This window comes from Vitis riparia, chromosome 18 (assembly GCF_004353265.1).
Source record: "Vitis riparia cultivar Riparia Gloire de Montpellier isolate 1030 chromosome 18, EGFV_Vit.rip_1.0, whole genome shotgun sequence".
Taxonomy (NCBI): Eukaryota; Viridiplantae; Streptophyta; class Magnoliopsida; order Vitales; family Vitaceae; genus Vitis; species Vitis riparia.
The window spans coordinates 24949929-24965843 of record NC_048448.1 but is presented as its reverse complement, the minus strand read 5'-3'; the positions used below and the strand labels follow the sequence as shown (position 1 = coordinate 24965843).

General features: G+C 32.3%; 1 protein-coding gene across 4 annotated transcripts; it reads left to right on the top strand.

Annotated features, from left to right (window-relative positions):
* Positions 1–5374: 5374 nt before the first annotated feature.
* On the top strand, positions 5375–15346 carry LOC117907633 (histidinol-phosphate aminotransferase, chloroplastic-like). 4 transcript variants are annotated; one of them, XM_034821250.1, is made up of 10 exons: positions 5375–5562; positions 5951–6202; positions 6765–6848; positions 7005–7159; positions 7287–7384; positions 7605–7713; positions 7984–8141; positions 12271–12413; positions 12630–12770; positions 14862–15346. In XM_034821250.1, exons 2-10 carry the CDS (start codon positions 5957–5959, stop codon positions 14991–14993), a joined length of 1266 nt encoding a protein of 421 aa, XP_034677141.1. In that variant the 5' UTR covers positions 5375–5562; positions 5951–5956; the 3' UTR covers positions 14994–15346. The 4 variants fall into 4 exon arrangements, with proteins under 4 accessions (XP_034677141.1, XP_034677142.1, XP_034677140.1 ...); XM_034821251.1 differs by lacking the exon at positions 5375–5562 and adding an exon at positions 5576–5786 and having other exon boundaries at positions 12633–12770; XM_034821249.1 differs by lacking the exon at positions 5375–5562 and adding an exon at positions 5576–5790.
* Positions 15347–15915: the final 569 nt, after the last annotated feature.

Genomic DNA, 15915 nt, shown 5'->3' with positions numbered 1-15915 from the left:
AAATAAAATAATATAAATAAGTTGAGGTCCCTAGTCTAAACAAATGGGAGATTTTACTCATATCTCATTGTTGAGTGCGATAGGGTTTTTCTCTCCAGAGAAGAAAAGTTTAGACGTGGAAAACTAAAACTTCATTTCATTGCATCATAATGGATCTAAGTACGCTTTCAATTTATTTTTCTTGATAATTTAACATGATCTTGATTTTGGGTTGAAACACATGATCCTGATTTTAGGTTATAACTTGATCTTGTTGTAGTTGAACTATTAATATGAGATCTTGAATAGGTTATAACATGAGATCTAATGTTTAGGTATTCCTATAAGTAGTTTGGATAATCCCTATAGTGTGGTCTACCGTCTTGAGCAAGGGCAAGAAAGACAATGAGAGGGTAGTGGCATAGGCAACCATGTTGAGTAAGGCCATGAAAGATATGAGGAAGGGACGCTACTAGGGATAAGAGTGCTTTATATAAATCTTAGGGTAAGGATAAAATGACCATCTTACTTAAGCCTTGCCTTAACCTTGATTGTTCATCCAAGACCACATGGTGTGCCTCATTTTTTCAATTGCTCAATAAAATAAATGCATACACATAGTAAGTAGTTTTGAGTAGGGAGCACTAGAACTCATAAAATAACTAGTTCCTATAGAATTGATTTTATATAATTTCATAATTAATATTCACTCCACTAAAAAAGATTAATTGCACTCTTAACATTCTATGAAAATTAAATTGAAGCAATTAAATACCAGTTGTTGTATCCATGACGTATCATGCCATTGCATAATGTTTCTTATGAACTTGTATTCATAATTCAATCAAAATTTTGCTATTGACCAATCAAATTATATCTTAGTTTCTTTGAGTTATAAACTTATCTTTTTCCATAATCAACTGAAATGTTTTTATCCCTAGGGATAAATATCAAATTCAAATCAATGGAATTATTATAGTCATGGGTTAAGTTTGATCATTAATGTTATAATTATTTAAAAGGATATAACAATTTCATAAGAGATATTATGTTGTCTGTATTAAACATCCATCTTGCTATATACTGAATTAAATAATTACTCATGTCAACAAGGATATATCATTATTTTAAGATCTCACTCATATATAACTCAAGGTAATCACCAATCTAGACATTAGTTTGGTAACTTCTCAAGATTGATAACACATATAAGATGGTATCTAAGAGATAACCCATATCCAATTGATAATTTTCATGTCATACATCTCAATAGGTCTTGTTCAATGTGGAACATATGCACACTAGCACCACCACAAAAACTTATTTTAATGACTAATATAAGCCATGCTTTTTCACAGAAGGTGATGCACTATAACTTTTGTTGAATTGTCGAAATTTATGAACAACTGTAAATTGATTTATTAGGTCACAAAGATCTCATGGTTTGTGTTATTTGTATATCCACATAAAACAAAACCGTATACAATGTGCATAATTAGATTAAAGGCTTATAAAAATGATACTCAAAATAATTAAACATTCATAAAATGTGTACAAAACAAATTGAACAAAATAATTGATTTTACTTATTTTTCTCAAAATAACTTGATTTTCTAAGGCTAATTCCAACATGATCACTTTGTGTTCATCAAAGATATACTGGTTTATCACTAAGATGGGCGGTAGTTCTAAGAGTAAGATAGGTGAATCTAAGAAAGCTGACTGGAGCGTATAAGGCTTCCTTTGTAAGAGTTAGTCCTAGAAAGTAGAACTTTTGAAACAAATAATATCATTAATTATATTAATTGGATTTATTTTGCACATATATTTACAGATGTTTAATTTAATTGAATATTGTTTATATAAATATTCTACCTGATCAAGTAAATTGAACATGATTTAGGTTTATGGACGATATATAGAAGACATTGTACACACAAAAATTCTTAAATAAGAAAATTGTGGATAAAATTGTAAATTTAATTTATTTATAATTTGAGGGGATGATTTATAATATTCCCTCTTATTCTTCTTAAAAAACAAAACCCACCTTTTAAACAATTTAATGCTTAATTTTGGGTCAATGAAGTCTTCCAATGAGAAAATCAATCTTCAAGTCTTCAATTTTATCGAAAAATCTTGGAATATTCTTATCTCTTCAAGAAATCCTGAATCTTCAAGGAATTCAAGAGCTCTTAAATTTTTTTTTGGTTTTCAAAGTGTGCTTTGAAATGAAAAAAAACCTTCTATTTATAAGGTTAGAAATTTTACTTTTAATATTTTATCTTGATTTTCTAGATGTAATTATCTCATTTATTATGATAATTATAATATTTATTTGCATTGTTACAATTAATTGATTTATCATCTTTTTAATTTATAAGTTTTTTTTTTGTGAGACCCATCCAACACATGTCAACATATTATTAGTCAATTATTTACAAATGACAATCAATGAGTGGATATGACTCTCTTTCTCTCTAGAGGTGCAAGACAACTTTCTAAAATGGCTATCAAAACCCTAACCCTTAAGGGAAGTATTTATAAGGTTCTCATTAGGCTTAAGTAACTTAAGCCTACCAATAGCTTGGGTCACTTAATTTAGTCCATAATGTATTATAATTGATTAATTAACCCAACAAAGCCTACTAATTAATCAATTAGCTCAATTTAGAGACTATGTTCACAAACCCTTATACAACTTTGTATAATTATCAAAATGTTCTTATGTATAAAAATAAATCTAGAGTCAATCTAATCCTCATTACCCATGCCATCATGGTATATGAGTTTATAGCGGGGACCACTGGGATCAATAGAGTATTAGCTCCCTCAGAATTCAATCCTGAAGTTGATTTAACATCTCACTAAAGAGAATTAATTGTATTGCAATACCTTATGTAAATAACAATGAGACACTATGTGCTCGGGTTTATGACCTACTTATCTATTAGATTTAGTCTCCCCTTGAACTAGTGTCCATAGTCTAACAATGTGAAAACTACCAGCCTTTCAAGATTACCTTTATTATCTTTGAGTTATAAATTCTCTTATTATGTATTCAACTAACATATCTTAACTCACAAAAAACTTATGTCAAATTCTACTTAAGGAACTATTATGACTATAATTTATATGAATGTACCTCTTAAGGATCACTCAAGAAGACACTTTGTCTCAATCTTATGAGATATCATAGTGTCTTTATTGAAAATTTATATTATTATCGACTTCTATCAATAGTGACTGAATCCATATCAGCTTACGATCTTTTCCATAGATCAAAGTCATTGTTAACTTTAACACAAACTCAATATTCTTTCAAGGTTGAAAGACACACAATGAAGCAACTTGGTGAAATCATGACTACTTGATAATTTTAAGTCATGACTCACCGTAGGTTTTGTCTAATGCGCAACTATACATACTAGTGCATTCACCATGGAAATCCCATCCCAATTGTCAAGATAAACCATCCCTCTAAACCAAACTGTGAAAAGTCATTTACTTGCAAGAAACCCATAACTTGAATCTTTCATGCAATTCTTAATGCACCCAAGTCATGTATAATGCAAGAGATGCTAGACAAAAATGTTCATAAAGTACCATTATGAAATATGATAGATAAAAGTGAAACTAGAATATTATTAAATAAATAATGCATTCTAAATTCTTTATATCATGTCATGCTTTTAAGGACTTTATCTGAACAAAAATCACATAAGGGTCATGTTGTCTCTACTAATGAGATATTATGATGTCTATTTTGAAAATACTTATATGTTACTAACCTCAATAAAAAGTGACTCAGTTCATATGGGATATATGACTAACTTAGGATCTCACTTAGGTCAAAGTCATTAAAAACTTTAACACAAACTTAGCATTCTCTCAAGGTGAGAGCTCGTTTTACATAGTAGCTTGGAGAAGTCATGACTACTTAATAGCTAATGTTTATAACTCACCATAGGTCTTGTTCAATGTGTAACCATACACATTAATAACACTCACCATGAGAAACTGATTCTGATAACTAAGATAAATCATCCCTTTGACCAAGAGGTAGTATACTACAACTTCAAATGAATTGCCTAAGTTTATAAACAAATGGTGAACATTTTATTTAATTGTATGAAATTTATGATTTAGATATTTCGTATAATTCTAATACACCTAAATCAACGAGATCACTCTCTACATCTATAATAAAACTGCAAAAAATCCATCTCTATATCTAAAAGACGGTGGAATAAAATCTTCATTTTTTCTTGAAGAATTTTAGCTTCTTTAGTTACATATTTATTTATTTACAAATTTACTTTTAATTGTATTAGAAAAAATCAATTGTAACAAAAAGTAGCTAAGGTCAAATTTGTAAAATTTATTAAAATATGATTTTATGGGTATAAATCAATCTAAAACCGGTAAAAGTCAATGTGAATGACTTTCTTTTGAAGTTTCACTCGACATATGTTGCAAAATTAGCCGGTCATATGATAGAAATTAGAAAATATTTGAGGGACTTTGCAAATTTTTTTTTGAATATACAGCGTGTTTGGTAACAGAAACCGATGATGAATGGGGTAGGAGGGTGAGGGTCGATTTTTAAAAAAGGATGAAATTCTTGAAAAATTTGAGGAAAGATGCAGACAAAAAAAAAAAAAAAAAAAGGAAAAAAAAATAAAGTTAATTAATTAATTTTATATTTTTGAAAAACAATTTTTTGTTATTTAGAAAGAAACAACAGAAAAACACGTTTACTAATTAGAAGAATTTTTTTTTCTATTCTTAAAAATGAAAAATTGAGTGTTTTAGAGGATTTTTTTTTTTTTTTTTAAATTTCAATTATTTTCAAAGTATTACTTTAAAAAATAATCATATATAAACATGAATAATAATTAAATATAAAACACTATATATAAAAGTTATTTTTAAAATATAAATAAAAATTAGAAAATATGTTAAAAACATTTCAATTCCAAATAGATATTTATTTTACAAAACATCAAAAAACAATTTCAAAAAATTATTTTTCAGAACTATTTTCAAAAGCAATATAAAATAAAACCTTATTTTTTTAATATAAAACTTAAATAATTAAAAATTACATAAAAATTTTAATTAATTTTAACTTTTTTTTTTTTTAATATTTTAATAAATCAAACAAAAAAATTATTTAATTTAACATGTATTTTTTATAATAATTTTGGAAACCAAACATATTAAAAGAACCAATGAAAATAGAAGTGTACTCTTCAAATAGCTTTGTTGGGTAAGGGCAGGAATAAAATACGTTCAAGTCTGTACAAATTTACACTGAAGGACGTGAGCAAAGGCGTGGGTTTATTCCCAAAAATCCAAGGATTTGGGTCCCGTTTGGTTGTCGAGAAATGAAGAAAAAGGGGAAGAAACAAAAGTTTGGGCCTATCCCACTTTGTTATAGTTATAGATTAAAGTAAATGGTCAAGAAGGTCAAGGCGGAATCTGAAAATTAAACAACTCGGCACAGGATACTGCTTGGTTCCCAAGAAAAAAAGTTGTAAACCCACGTTTAGAAAATTGAGCTGGGGCCGAACTCGTTGGGTAGGTGGGCTTCTGTTGGAGGGTCTTGGAATCGGGTTGGACTGGGGTTGACCTTTAGCCCGAACAAGCCTCCAAATTTGACCCAGAATGAAAATTGTTCGATTAGGGTTTTCAGACATAATTTATGGAGGGTAATTCCAAAAAGGAAAAAGAGATAATATCTAATCACTAGGGTTTATACGATTTTCATTTCTCACTGCTCTCTTGCTGCCACCACCCATTGAGTAGGTCTTCACAAGCACACCAGTTCTGTTTCTATTTGTTACTTTTCTTTGATTTCCCATTTGTATAGGTTGAAAGAGCACTCTTTTAATATGTGAAATTTGTGTTTGGATATTGCTAAATAATGTTAAAAATTTCCTGAGTCTTTTGAGTTAAAAATGTGCAGATTTTGATGGGTGTGATTAATATCTACGATATTTCCTCTCTTTGTGTGGTCAAACACAATACTGGTATTCACTTATTGGAACCCCGAGCACCCATTTGTTCATTTGAGGGAAGGCGCAAGGGGGTTACTTGTATGACCTCCGCCATGCCTGTAAAACAGGTCAGTGAGGTCCAGGAACGCCTAACTGGAGACTCATTCATCCGACCCCATCTCAAGAATTTGTCACCTTATCAACCCATTTTGCCTTTTGAGGTAATTAAAATTAATCCATTTGACGTTTATTTGTTTATTTATTTTTATTGCTGATTCTGTTGGGTAATTCAAACTTTGGTTGCATAATCTTGGTCAGTTGCTAGTCATATATCAGTCCAAAAAGTCCAAAAGTTCAGCTTGCTGATGATCATTATTATTTTTATTTTTATTTTTGGATGAAAAATGCTGGCATACAATAATTTTTTTTTGATGTTGGCTTTGGCTTGATAGAAATGTGTTTACTACTTTGGGTTTTTGGATGTTTTGTATATTTGTTTTGATAGAAATGTTTTGTTTACTACTTTGGGTTTTTAAATGGATTGAATATATAAATAATACATTGGAGTATTTGTTCATTATTCATATTCTTTCAGGTGTGCCGTTTGTGTTTGATGGGTTCTTATGGTAATATTGAACTTTCCTACAGATTTTCAAGTTTTGGATGAGTGGGGTATAGGGCACTTGGTAATTATGCATGGTTAATGAGGCACTTGAATAAATAGTCATGTTAATTAATAATTCAGCTTTCAAATTGAATGAAATGTGTTTATTATTAATACAGGTTTTGTCATCACGTCTTGGCAGGAAGCCTGAAGATATTGTCAAGCTAGATGCAAATGAAAACCCTTATGGTCCACCCCCAGAGGCAAGTGAGACACATGATTGAAAACTTAGTTTTGGTACCAAAGATGTTCCGGACTTCATAACCTTTTAAATGAGTTTCAAGACTTAATTTTTGAAGCTGTTGGGCACTTTTGACTGTGAAGTATACAGTTATGTATTGCTTTCCAAATGTTATTAGGTATTTGAAGCTTTGGGGTCATTGAAATTCCCATATGTTTATCCTGACCCTGAAAGCCGTCGATTACGAGCTGCACTTGCAGAAGATTCAGGCATTGAGTCTGATTATATTCTTGCCGGATGTGGTGCAGATGAGCTCATTGATTTGATTATGCGGTTAGAAATGGAAGATTTCGTGTTTACTTGAGCTTTAAAATTATATTGATCTTTGGTTTGTAGTTTCTATTTAATTCTACCAATTCCCAATTATTTATTTTGTTTATTATTGCGACCTCTATTACAGATGTGTACTGGATCCTGGTGACAAGATTGTGGATTGTCCGCCAACTTTCACAATGTATGAATTTGATGCTGCTGTTAATGGGGCACTTGTTCTCAAAGGTAAAGTTTACACTTTCTTGCTTTAAATATTATAATTCTTTCTATTTTGAAGATTTCTACTTTATGGTCCCTCTTCTTAAACATGGTTTCCTAACCTGTTAGTTGTCATCTACATTTATTTGCTAAAAATCTGCCATTTATGTTCTTTAGTTGCCTTATTTTTCTTTGTCAAATCATGTCAGACATTTATGATGTCATAAATTTTCATATGACACTGCAGTACCGAGGAATTCAGACTTCAGTCTGAATTTAGAGGCCATTGCTGATGTTGTTGAGAAGGAGAAACCAAAATGCATATTCCTAACTTCTCCCAACAACCCAGATGGAAGGTAATTCTCAATTGTTACTGTTTCACAAACGTTATTTTTTAGGATACAAAGAACCAAAATGGTGACGTATTTTCTTCTTGTTTATATAACTAATCAATAGTTCAAATTTAGATTGTTACTATAATTATATTGTGGTTATGCTGATCCAGGGAGTCAACAAACTACATGCTTTGAACATATCATGTTTAACGCTCTATGCCATTGTTTTGTAAACTTTCTTCAAATTCTGTCCTGAAATATTTTATTGCCATCTTGCTTCTTACTTTGCAGTATTATCAATGATGAAATTCTCTTGAAGATCCTTGAGCTGCCTATTTTGGTTGTGCTGGATGAAGCATACATTGAATTTTCAGGAATTGAGTCTAGGATGGGATGGGTGAAGAAGTTTGAGAATTTAATTGTCCTGAGGACATTTAGCAAAAGAGCTGGTATGTTCATAATCTTTCTCTTACACTAATGAGGCAATTGTATGTGGAAATGTAATGTATAGAATAGGATGGGTGGAAAAGTTTAAGAGTTTAAGGCTATGTTTAAGAACTTTTTTTTTTTTTTTTTTGAGAACAAAAAAACGTAAAAACGTGTTTGGTTGTTGGTTGTTCCCAAGACAGGTTTTTGGGGATTGTTATGAAAGCAGTGTTTTTTGAGAACATATTTTATTTTATTTTTAAGTTGTTTTCTCTTGTTTTTTGGGAATTGTTTTAAGAATTAATTGTACAAATATGAAGAATGATTGAAGATAAAACATTATAGCTAAAAGTTATTTTTATGAGATATTTGGAAATACAAAAAGCAAGTTGAGAATATTCTAAGTTCCCAAACAAACTTTTGTTTTAAAAAATATTAGAGAAATGTTTTTGAAAACATTCTCAAATGTACCCCAATTGTCCTTGGGGTGTTTAGAAAAAAGTTGGTGTGTTCATACATTATTTTTCTTATACCAATGAGCCATATATATATGCTAACATGTGCATTTACATGTATATAGTATTTTTTGTCCGTAAATTAACCCCAATGTTGAAATTTTTTTACAAGAAACAAGAATGCTATCATATATAGAAAAAGGAGTTAGCAAAGAAGGATGGGAAATCTCATGGGGAAAAACTTTAACTTTGGACCAACTCAAAAGAGGGATGGGCTTTAGCAAATAGGTGTTATCTTTGTCAAATGAATGAAGAATCCATAGATCACTTCTCCACTGTGTAAAGGCAAGGGGTTTGTAGGAGATGTTTTTTACTCTTTTTGGAGTTTCATGGGTGTTTCCTTCTTCGGTTAAGGAAACCCTTTTGAGTTGGAATGGGTCTTTTGTGGGTAAAAAGCGTAAGAAAGTTTGGAGAATGGGCCCCTAATGCATTTTTTGGACAGTTTGGAAAGCAAGGAACAAAATTGCCTTTAAAGACAACATGCTGTCCATCCAAAGGCTAAAAGGTTCTTTTGTGTACTTACTTTGGTTGGAGACTAAGATGTTTATAAAAGATGGTCCTTCGACGTTAATTGATTTCATTGATTGGGTGGGCTCCCATAGAGGGAGAGGTTGTTTCTTGTATATCATTTTGGATAGTTTTTTGTTTCAGTTGTAAGGGGGTGAGTGTATCTTTTTTCTATATCACGGATCATTATTTTAGCGCCTCTTTTTAATATAAATACTCTTCTTTACTTATAAAAAATTATATATAAGAATGTTTATCTTAGATTCTTTTACTTGATTAGTGCTTTCATGGGTTATTTTTAGGAGTCTCCAAATATCTTTTGTTGTTTCACATTGAGAGATCTTATTTTATTCATTTTTGTCTAATGCACAATGAAGATAACATATAACATTAACATTTAGTTGTGCATTTCTCTTTTCTAGCCCATCCCACTCATAGTTTGGCTTTGGAAAAGTCATTCCATTTTCAAATTTTGCAGGAACATGATAACCATTTTGAATGACTTCCCACAAACCATAATTAATGGACTTCAAAAATTAAGTCATTTTTTGTTTTCCAATAGGAATAATTCTCACCCATAATGAATGAGGGTCTATAGATGGAAAAGCCTTCCTTGAGTGTTAAGCAAGATTGGATAGTAATACCTCTAAGTTGGTTAAGTCCTAAACTAGAGGTTAAACTCTGATACCAATTGTTAGGATTCTAGCTATACCAATCTAAAGTAATCATCCTACAAGGGGGGCAAATAAGGTGATGGTTGCTTTTTAGAAATTTAACAATTATAGAATTCAAGTAATATTATAAGCAATAATATGATAAAAATCTATATAAAAGCAATTGTAGATAAATAGAGTAGGAAAGAGAGAGATGCAAACTCAAGATTTATGATGGTTCGACAAAATCTTGACCTGTATCCACTCTCCTCTAGCTTCAATCTCAAGCTTGAGGTTCCACTATACCAAGACTTTCAAACCAAGCTTTCTAGCTTTACACTTAGACTAATCGTCTCTAATGGACACTTGTAATTTTCCTTAAGAGATGCCTCACGCTTGAACTCCAAGTGATATCCCACACTTAGCAAACCCTAAGTGATATCTCACATTTGGCAAACGGCAAACCCTAAGTGATATCTCACACTTAGATTTTTCCTTTAAGTGATACTTAACCCACCTTACAAGGTATACAAGGAAATATTTGATAAGAATAAAACTCCTAGTTTACAATTTGACACAATGGAATACAAGGAAATTAGGGTTGAACGGTGCATTAAGATAAAATGCAAGTTTAAAAGCAAGTGCGCTCTAAAAACACTCCCCTAAGACTTAAAGTAATATTTAAGAATGATTTAGATTTCTTCCCCCATCAATACAAGAAGTTTGGATTGGAGCCTTTAAATAGGAGTTGAAAGCTCAAACTATTTGTTAAACATAGTTTAGGTTTGATTGGTTGATCAGTTCACCGAGCAGCCGAATCAGCTACTAGTCATTGGATGGTAGAAGATACACAAAGTGACCATTAATTCATAGGAGCTCGACTCGTTGATCATTGATTCGACCGGTCCTCAACTGGTCAAGGTTACACCTTAACTGGTTGAGACAAGGTTTTGCCACTCTGAAACTTTTCTTGAGTCGGTTGGCTACTTGGTTCAACTAGTCGACTTCTTGGTCCACCCGTTTGACCTCTTGGTTTGACTAGCCAACCTATTGGTTCAATTGGTCGACCTATTGATCAACCATTGGTCAAACAAGCTTAAAAGGGAGAAGATGATGCACAAATAACCTTCAACGACTTGGATTGTTAGATGCATGTCAAAACATTTGGTTTTTATCCTTGAAACAATCAATCTCAAATTTTATAAAAATTCTTGAAAGATGCATAAATGAACTTTATAGTTTTTGCAATTTTTGCATCTTTAACATAAGATCCTTAAGGAAACTCGACTAAATAACTTCTTGGCATTGTGAAAATCTTTTTAACTATAATAGCATTAAACAAAGATGGGTTTTATTTAAAATGATTATTCATCTAATCTATAAAAAAATAAAGCTGATTTAGGCACTTGGATGATTTTAGGTGCTTAAGTAAAAAATGACATGAATGATTCTAATGCAACAACCTTACAAAGAGATCCTAGAGAAATGGTCTTGATTGATCTTCTCTTTGAGGTTTTCTCTTTCTTCTTAATTTTCCTTTGGCTTGATTTATTTTTGTAATTGTCACTTTGAAAATCTTCTTGTCTAAACACTCTTAGAATAAATCATTTTATCAAAATCAAGATTAACCAAACCTTGGTTTAACAGTAAAGTTTGAGATGCAAATATGAGATGGATGTTTATGAATAGTGGGTATTGTAATTTGGTCATTCACTGACATTGGACGAATCCTTTCCCTTTTCTACTTAGTTATTTTTTGTGAAACCGAATATATTAAAGAAAAATTATATGCAAATAATAATTTTAATTTCTGCAATATAAAGCCTATATTCATGGATCTCTGTAAGTTATTCAATTAAAATTCATCTATGCTGATATATAATTCGAGCTCCTATGGTTCAATGGCAGACTTCTAACAATTCCCCTAAATTTGTTTTTCTTTGTTGCATGTAGCTGAAGATTATTTCTGAAGACTAGTATCTTTAGTGTCTCAATTTTCATGAGTAGACTGGATGTAGATTTTTTCATGTGAACAACAAAATTTGACATTTTCTTCTGATGTGCATTTGTTTTGCTTCCTGAATCATGTCATCCTTGTCACTGGTCCCATATGTGCCTTCCAACTAATTGATCTATTGGCCTGCTAAGTAGTCACCTGTAGGAGAATAACCTTGAAACTTGTGACCCAAATATTTGTCTTTGGAAATATAGGACTTGGATGGCTATAAATATAATGGCAGTAACATGATGAAAGGGCTTTTGTCCTTCAAAGTTAAAATATGATCTTTCCTAATTGTAAATAAATGGATTGAGGTCTAATGATTCATGCCTAGTTGGAGGTCATGAAGATGGAAGATGTTGGTCTTATAGTTCATCTCTCATATTAATTTTATATTCCACCTTTGGAAACAACTTCTTTTGTTAGCTTTTCTTTCATGCTAAATAGCTTCTTACATTTCAAATGAACACTGATGCAGGATTAGCTGGACTCCGTGTGGGGTATGGAGCATTTCCTTTGAGCATTATTGAGTATCTTTGGAGAGCAAAGCAACCATATAATGTTTCTGTTGCTGCTGAAGTTTCTGCATGTGCAGCATTGCAGAATCCCGCCTATTTGGAGGTACTTTTTTTCTTTTATTTTAGTATTATTTTTGTTGTGTCTGGTTTTATCCCTTGCATTTATAGGACCAAACATTTCAAAATAGGGGATAATGAGTATCCGTTTATCTTGAATGCCACTTCTAGTACTAGTTCCCAAAAATTTCAAGATAAGGGATAAATCAGTATCCCTTTATCTTGAACATCATTTCTAATGCTAGTTCACTGTATCTTCCAGAAGGTGAAAGAAGTTTTGGTACAAGAGCGGGATAGGCTGTATAAGCTTCTGAAAGAAGTGCCATTTCTCAACCCATTTCCAAGCTATTCTAATTTCATTCTTTGTGAAGTTACATCTGGTATGGATGCTAAGAAGCTAAAGGTAAATTAACTTTTTGCTCCCAGAGTTCATGATTGGGCTGTAGTCTAATATAGTAATGGTTAGAATTGGGATCTGGAAGGAATTCATGAATTGAACGTGTTATAATTAGAGAATCAGTTCATGATTATTCTTCTACTGATCTAGTTTAACATAGTAATGGTTTGCATTGGATAAATACCATTTATAGGTATTTCAATCAAGATACTTGAAGGGGGCATTAGTTCTTTCTCTCTGTGAATTGATTGGAATGGAATGGTGAATCTATTTCTTTGCCTCTTTGCCAATGACCCTTCACTTTTCATTACAAAATTAATTAACTGGAAAAAGATGGATTATTTTGTGAAAGAATTTTTGGCAGTAAAGGGTTCACCAATCACACATTGTAATTGGGATATATGCCAACTGTATGATGTGTGGATGTGTGTGTGTACGTTTGTTGCACAATAGATCGTATAGGCTGGCATAGAATAATGATAATGAAGATGGTGGTCCATAGATCCTATATCTTGTTACTTATCATGCATGGATTAGGAACATATTTCTGAAGGGTTCAATCCTATAAGGTGTACCTGTCAGTCTTTATACTGAACCAATGCCAAAGAACTACATTTCAGACATTTCTTCTTCTAATTTTAATTATTTATATAAATTTTTTGTTTCCCCATAGTTGATTTACAATTCCGGGCTACTTAGAGCAACCTAGGTTATGGAGACAAGTGGAAGATGCTATGTTTCCTTTGTCCAAACATACCAGGTTTGTTGTGTTGGTATAGGATACTGTAATAGATGGTTGTTGCAGATTAGCTTCATTTCATTTCTTTTCTGAATACTTGAGGACTAGATGTTAAGAGTCTTATTTGACAGTGCCATTGAAATATGAGGCCCAAATGAATAGGTGAATAGCAACATAGGCAAACAGAGCTCTACCAAAATCCCTTAGTTGTTGAAGATCCATTTTTATTCTATGCAACCATTTGTCGGATAACAAGCTATAGCACTATATCTGAAGCTCCCCATGGAGCTCACTTCTCAATTCTAATGTTTTAGATAGGAAGTTGGTGTAGATTGTCAATACTGAGATGAGTGCTGAGGTGACAGGAGAACAAGAGGTCCTCAGCTTCAGGGAGGAGGGAGGGAGCTCTAGGGAGCATGCTTGAGGGTGGCTGTAGTGATAGGGTAAGAGAAGCTACCTGAACTATGTTTCAAGTCTGATGTAGCTTTGATTTCAAGCATCATGAAGAGCTCTTGGGAACATTATCCAAGTATCTCATATCCCTATTGTGAAGAGTCAGAAAAAGTTTTGGACACCTTTTTTCTAATATTTATTTTCATGGAACTGGCTTTGGATCCCCTTGTAATTTTCTTTGTAAAGGCTCTAGAGCTTTCGTTTTGTGAAACAACTTTGTTAGAGTCTTGCAAAATTTCAGAATTCCTCTCTTGGATGGCAAAAACCTATTTATAGGACAGATACATGTCTTTGTTAAAATGATGTTTATCTTTTATAAGAGAAACCAAGAAATTCCTTGCCACATGTCATTATAAAATGAATAATTATTATTTGGCATTCATCTTTACTCCTATTAACATTAAGTCCCGAATTTCTGTTAAAATGTAGAAAACCATGTTATGTACCTCTTTAACATGAATTTTTTAAGACTGAAGCAGAAATTGCTACTGAAGCGAGCTTGTGCTGGGAAGTAGGAAGCCCTTGTCTTTAAGAGACTCCAAGGTTAGAGGCGTCTAGGAAGCCTCCAAAACTAGTGCAAAAATAAAATTGCATGGTGCAATTGTTTTCTCCATGAACATTTTGTACTGGTCATCTAGAATCAAAATCTCATAATTCTAAAAAGACGGGCAGTAATGTAATTATTTAATGTTCTCTGCATGTTTTTAAAATTTCCTGAGTGTTGGCTAAAACTGTGCCACTCATAAGAAATAATCTAGACCTGAGCCCAGAGGATGAAGCTTCTCATGAAATGTTCGTTTGTATACCCTTCCTGTTACAACTGAAACACATACTTAACTTTTTACATACAGACTAATTCTCTATATGTTATGATGATCCATTTTGACAATTGATATTTAATGTAGGATGATCTTGCAAAAAAGGGCGTGATGATCCGTCACTACAGTAACAAAGAATTGAAGGGATATGTTCGTGTCTCTGTTGGGAAGCCTGAACACACAGACGCCTTGATGGCGTGCCTCAATTCCCTATCTTGATTGAATTCTGGTGTTCAAACTTCCATGCACCAGTAGGAATGACAACCAAGAGGTCCGATTCCTCCAACCATTTGCAAATGAAAGGAAAGCATTAGCCCATTGTTTCTACACCAAACTGCAGGGTTCTGTCTTGTTGCTAAAACATATAGGACTTGGAAATCCAGCATTTATCAATCTGCTTTTAATTGAGGCAATCAAGAGATTGTTGAAAGAAATTTTAAATTTTTTTTCGGATGTATGCAGTTAATTAAGGCCTGATATTGTATGGGTGCAATTACTGGGTTTGGATGTCCATGTCTGGAATAATCATACCTTAAATTACTTCAATTAGCTGTGTCTTGGATTTTACAGCATATCGTAACTTGACAGGCTTGGAGACGATCACCCTCACAGCCTTCTCCTTTATCTCATGATCTGGAGCTGAGAGTTTGGTCTGTGGTTCATGTTTGGTTGCCTAATCTGAAATACATGCTGAAGAGGTTTGAAGACTGGAAGCTGAAGGTGTGTTATGCTTTTGTTGAAGGGCTTTTATATGAATGAGAAATAAAATTGCAAAAGGTAGGGTTGGAGAAAATATTAGGGTGTATCTATTTTATACATTTTTTTTTCTTTGTTCTTCCTGTGGTCAATTTGAGTGTCTGGTCAATACACCTATGTAGGTTAGACAAATACAATTAAAAAGAACTAGGAATGTATTTAAAATGATTATACGCTTGATATGAGAACCGGCTTCATTATTGTTCCCTTTTTTTTTTTTTGTGTTTAATAATTAATTATTTTTTCACTCCACCTCAACAACTGAGCTATGGAGTTTTTGACAGGGTTACGGTCGTTGGGTCTAAAGTTGTTTTAATTCTTTTCCTATGGTTTAACAAACTTCACTAGTTCTCCTTTGGCAATCACAGTGAGCTATTTCAGAGTT

Bases quoted from the DNA above. Each gene is read 5' to 3' on its own strand.
- LOC117907633 (XM_034821250.1), top strand. From the start codon at position 5,957: ATGGGTGTGATTAATATCTACGATATTTCCTCTCTTTGTGTGGTCAAA. The intron at 7,160-7,286 runs GTTAGAAATGGA...CCTCTATTACAG, and splicing joins CTCATTGATTTGATTATGCG to ATGTGTACTGGATCCTGGTG. The intron at 7,714-7,983 runs GTAATTCTCAAT...CTTACTTTGCAG, and splicing joins CCCAACAACCCAGATGGAAG to TATTATCAATGATGAAATTC.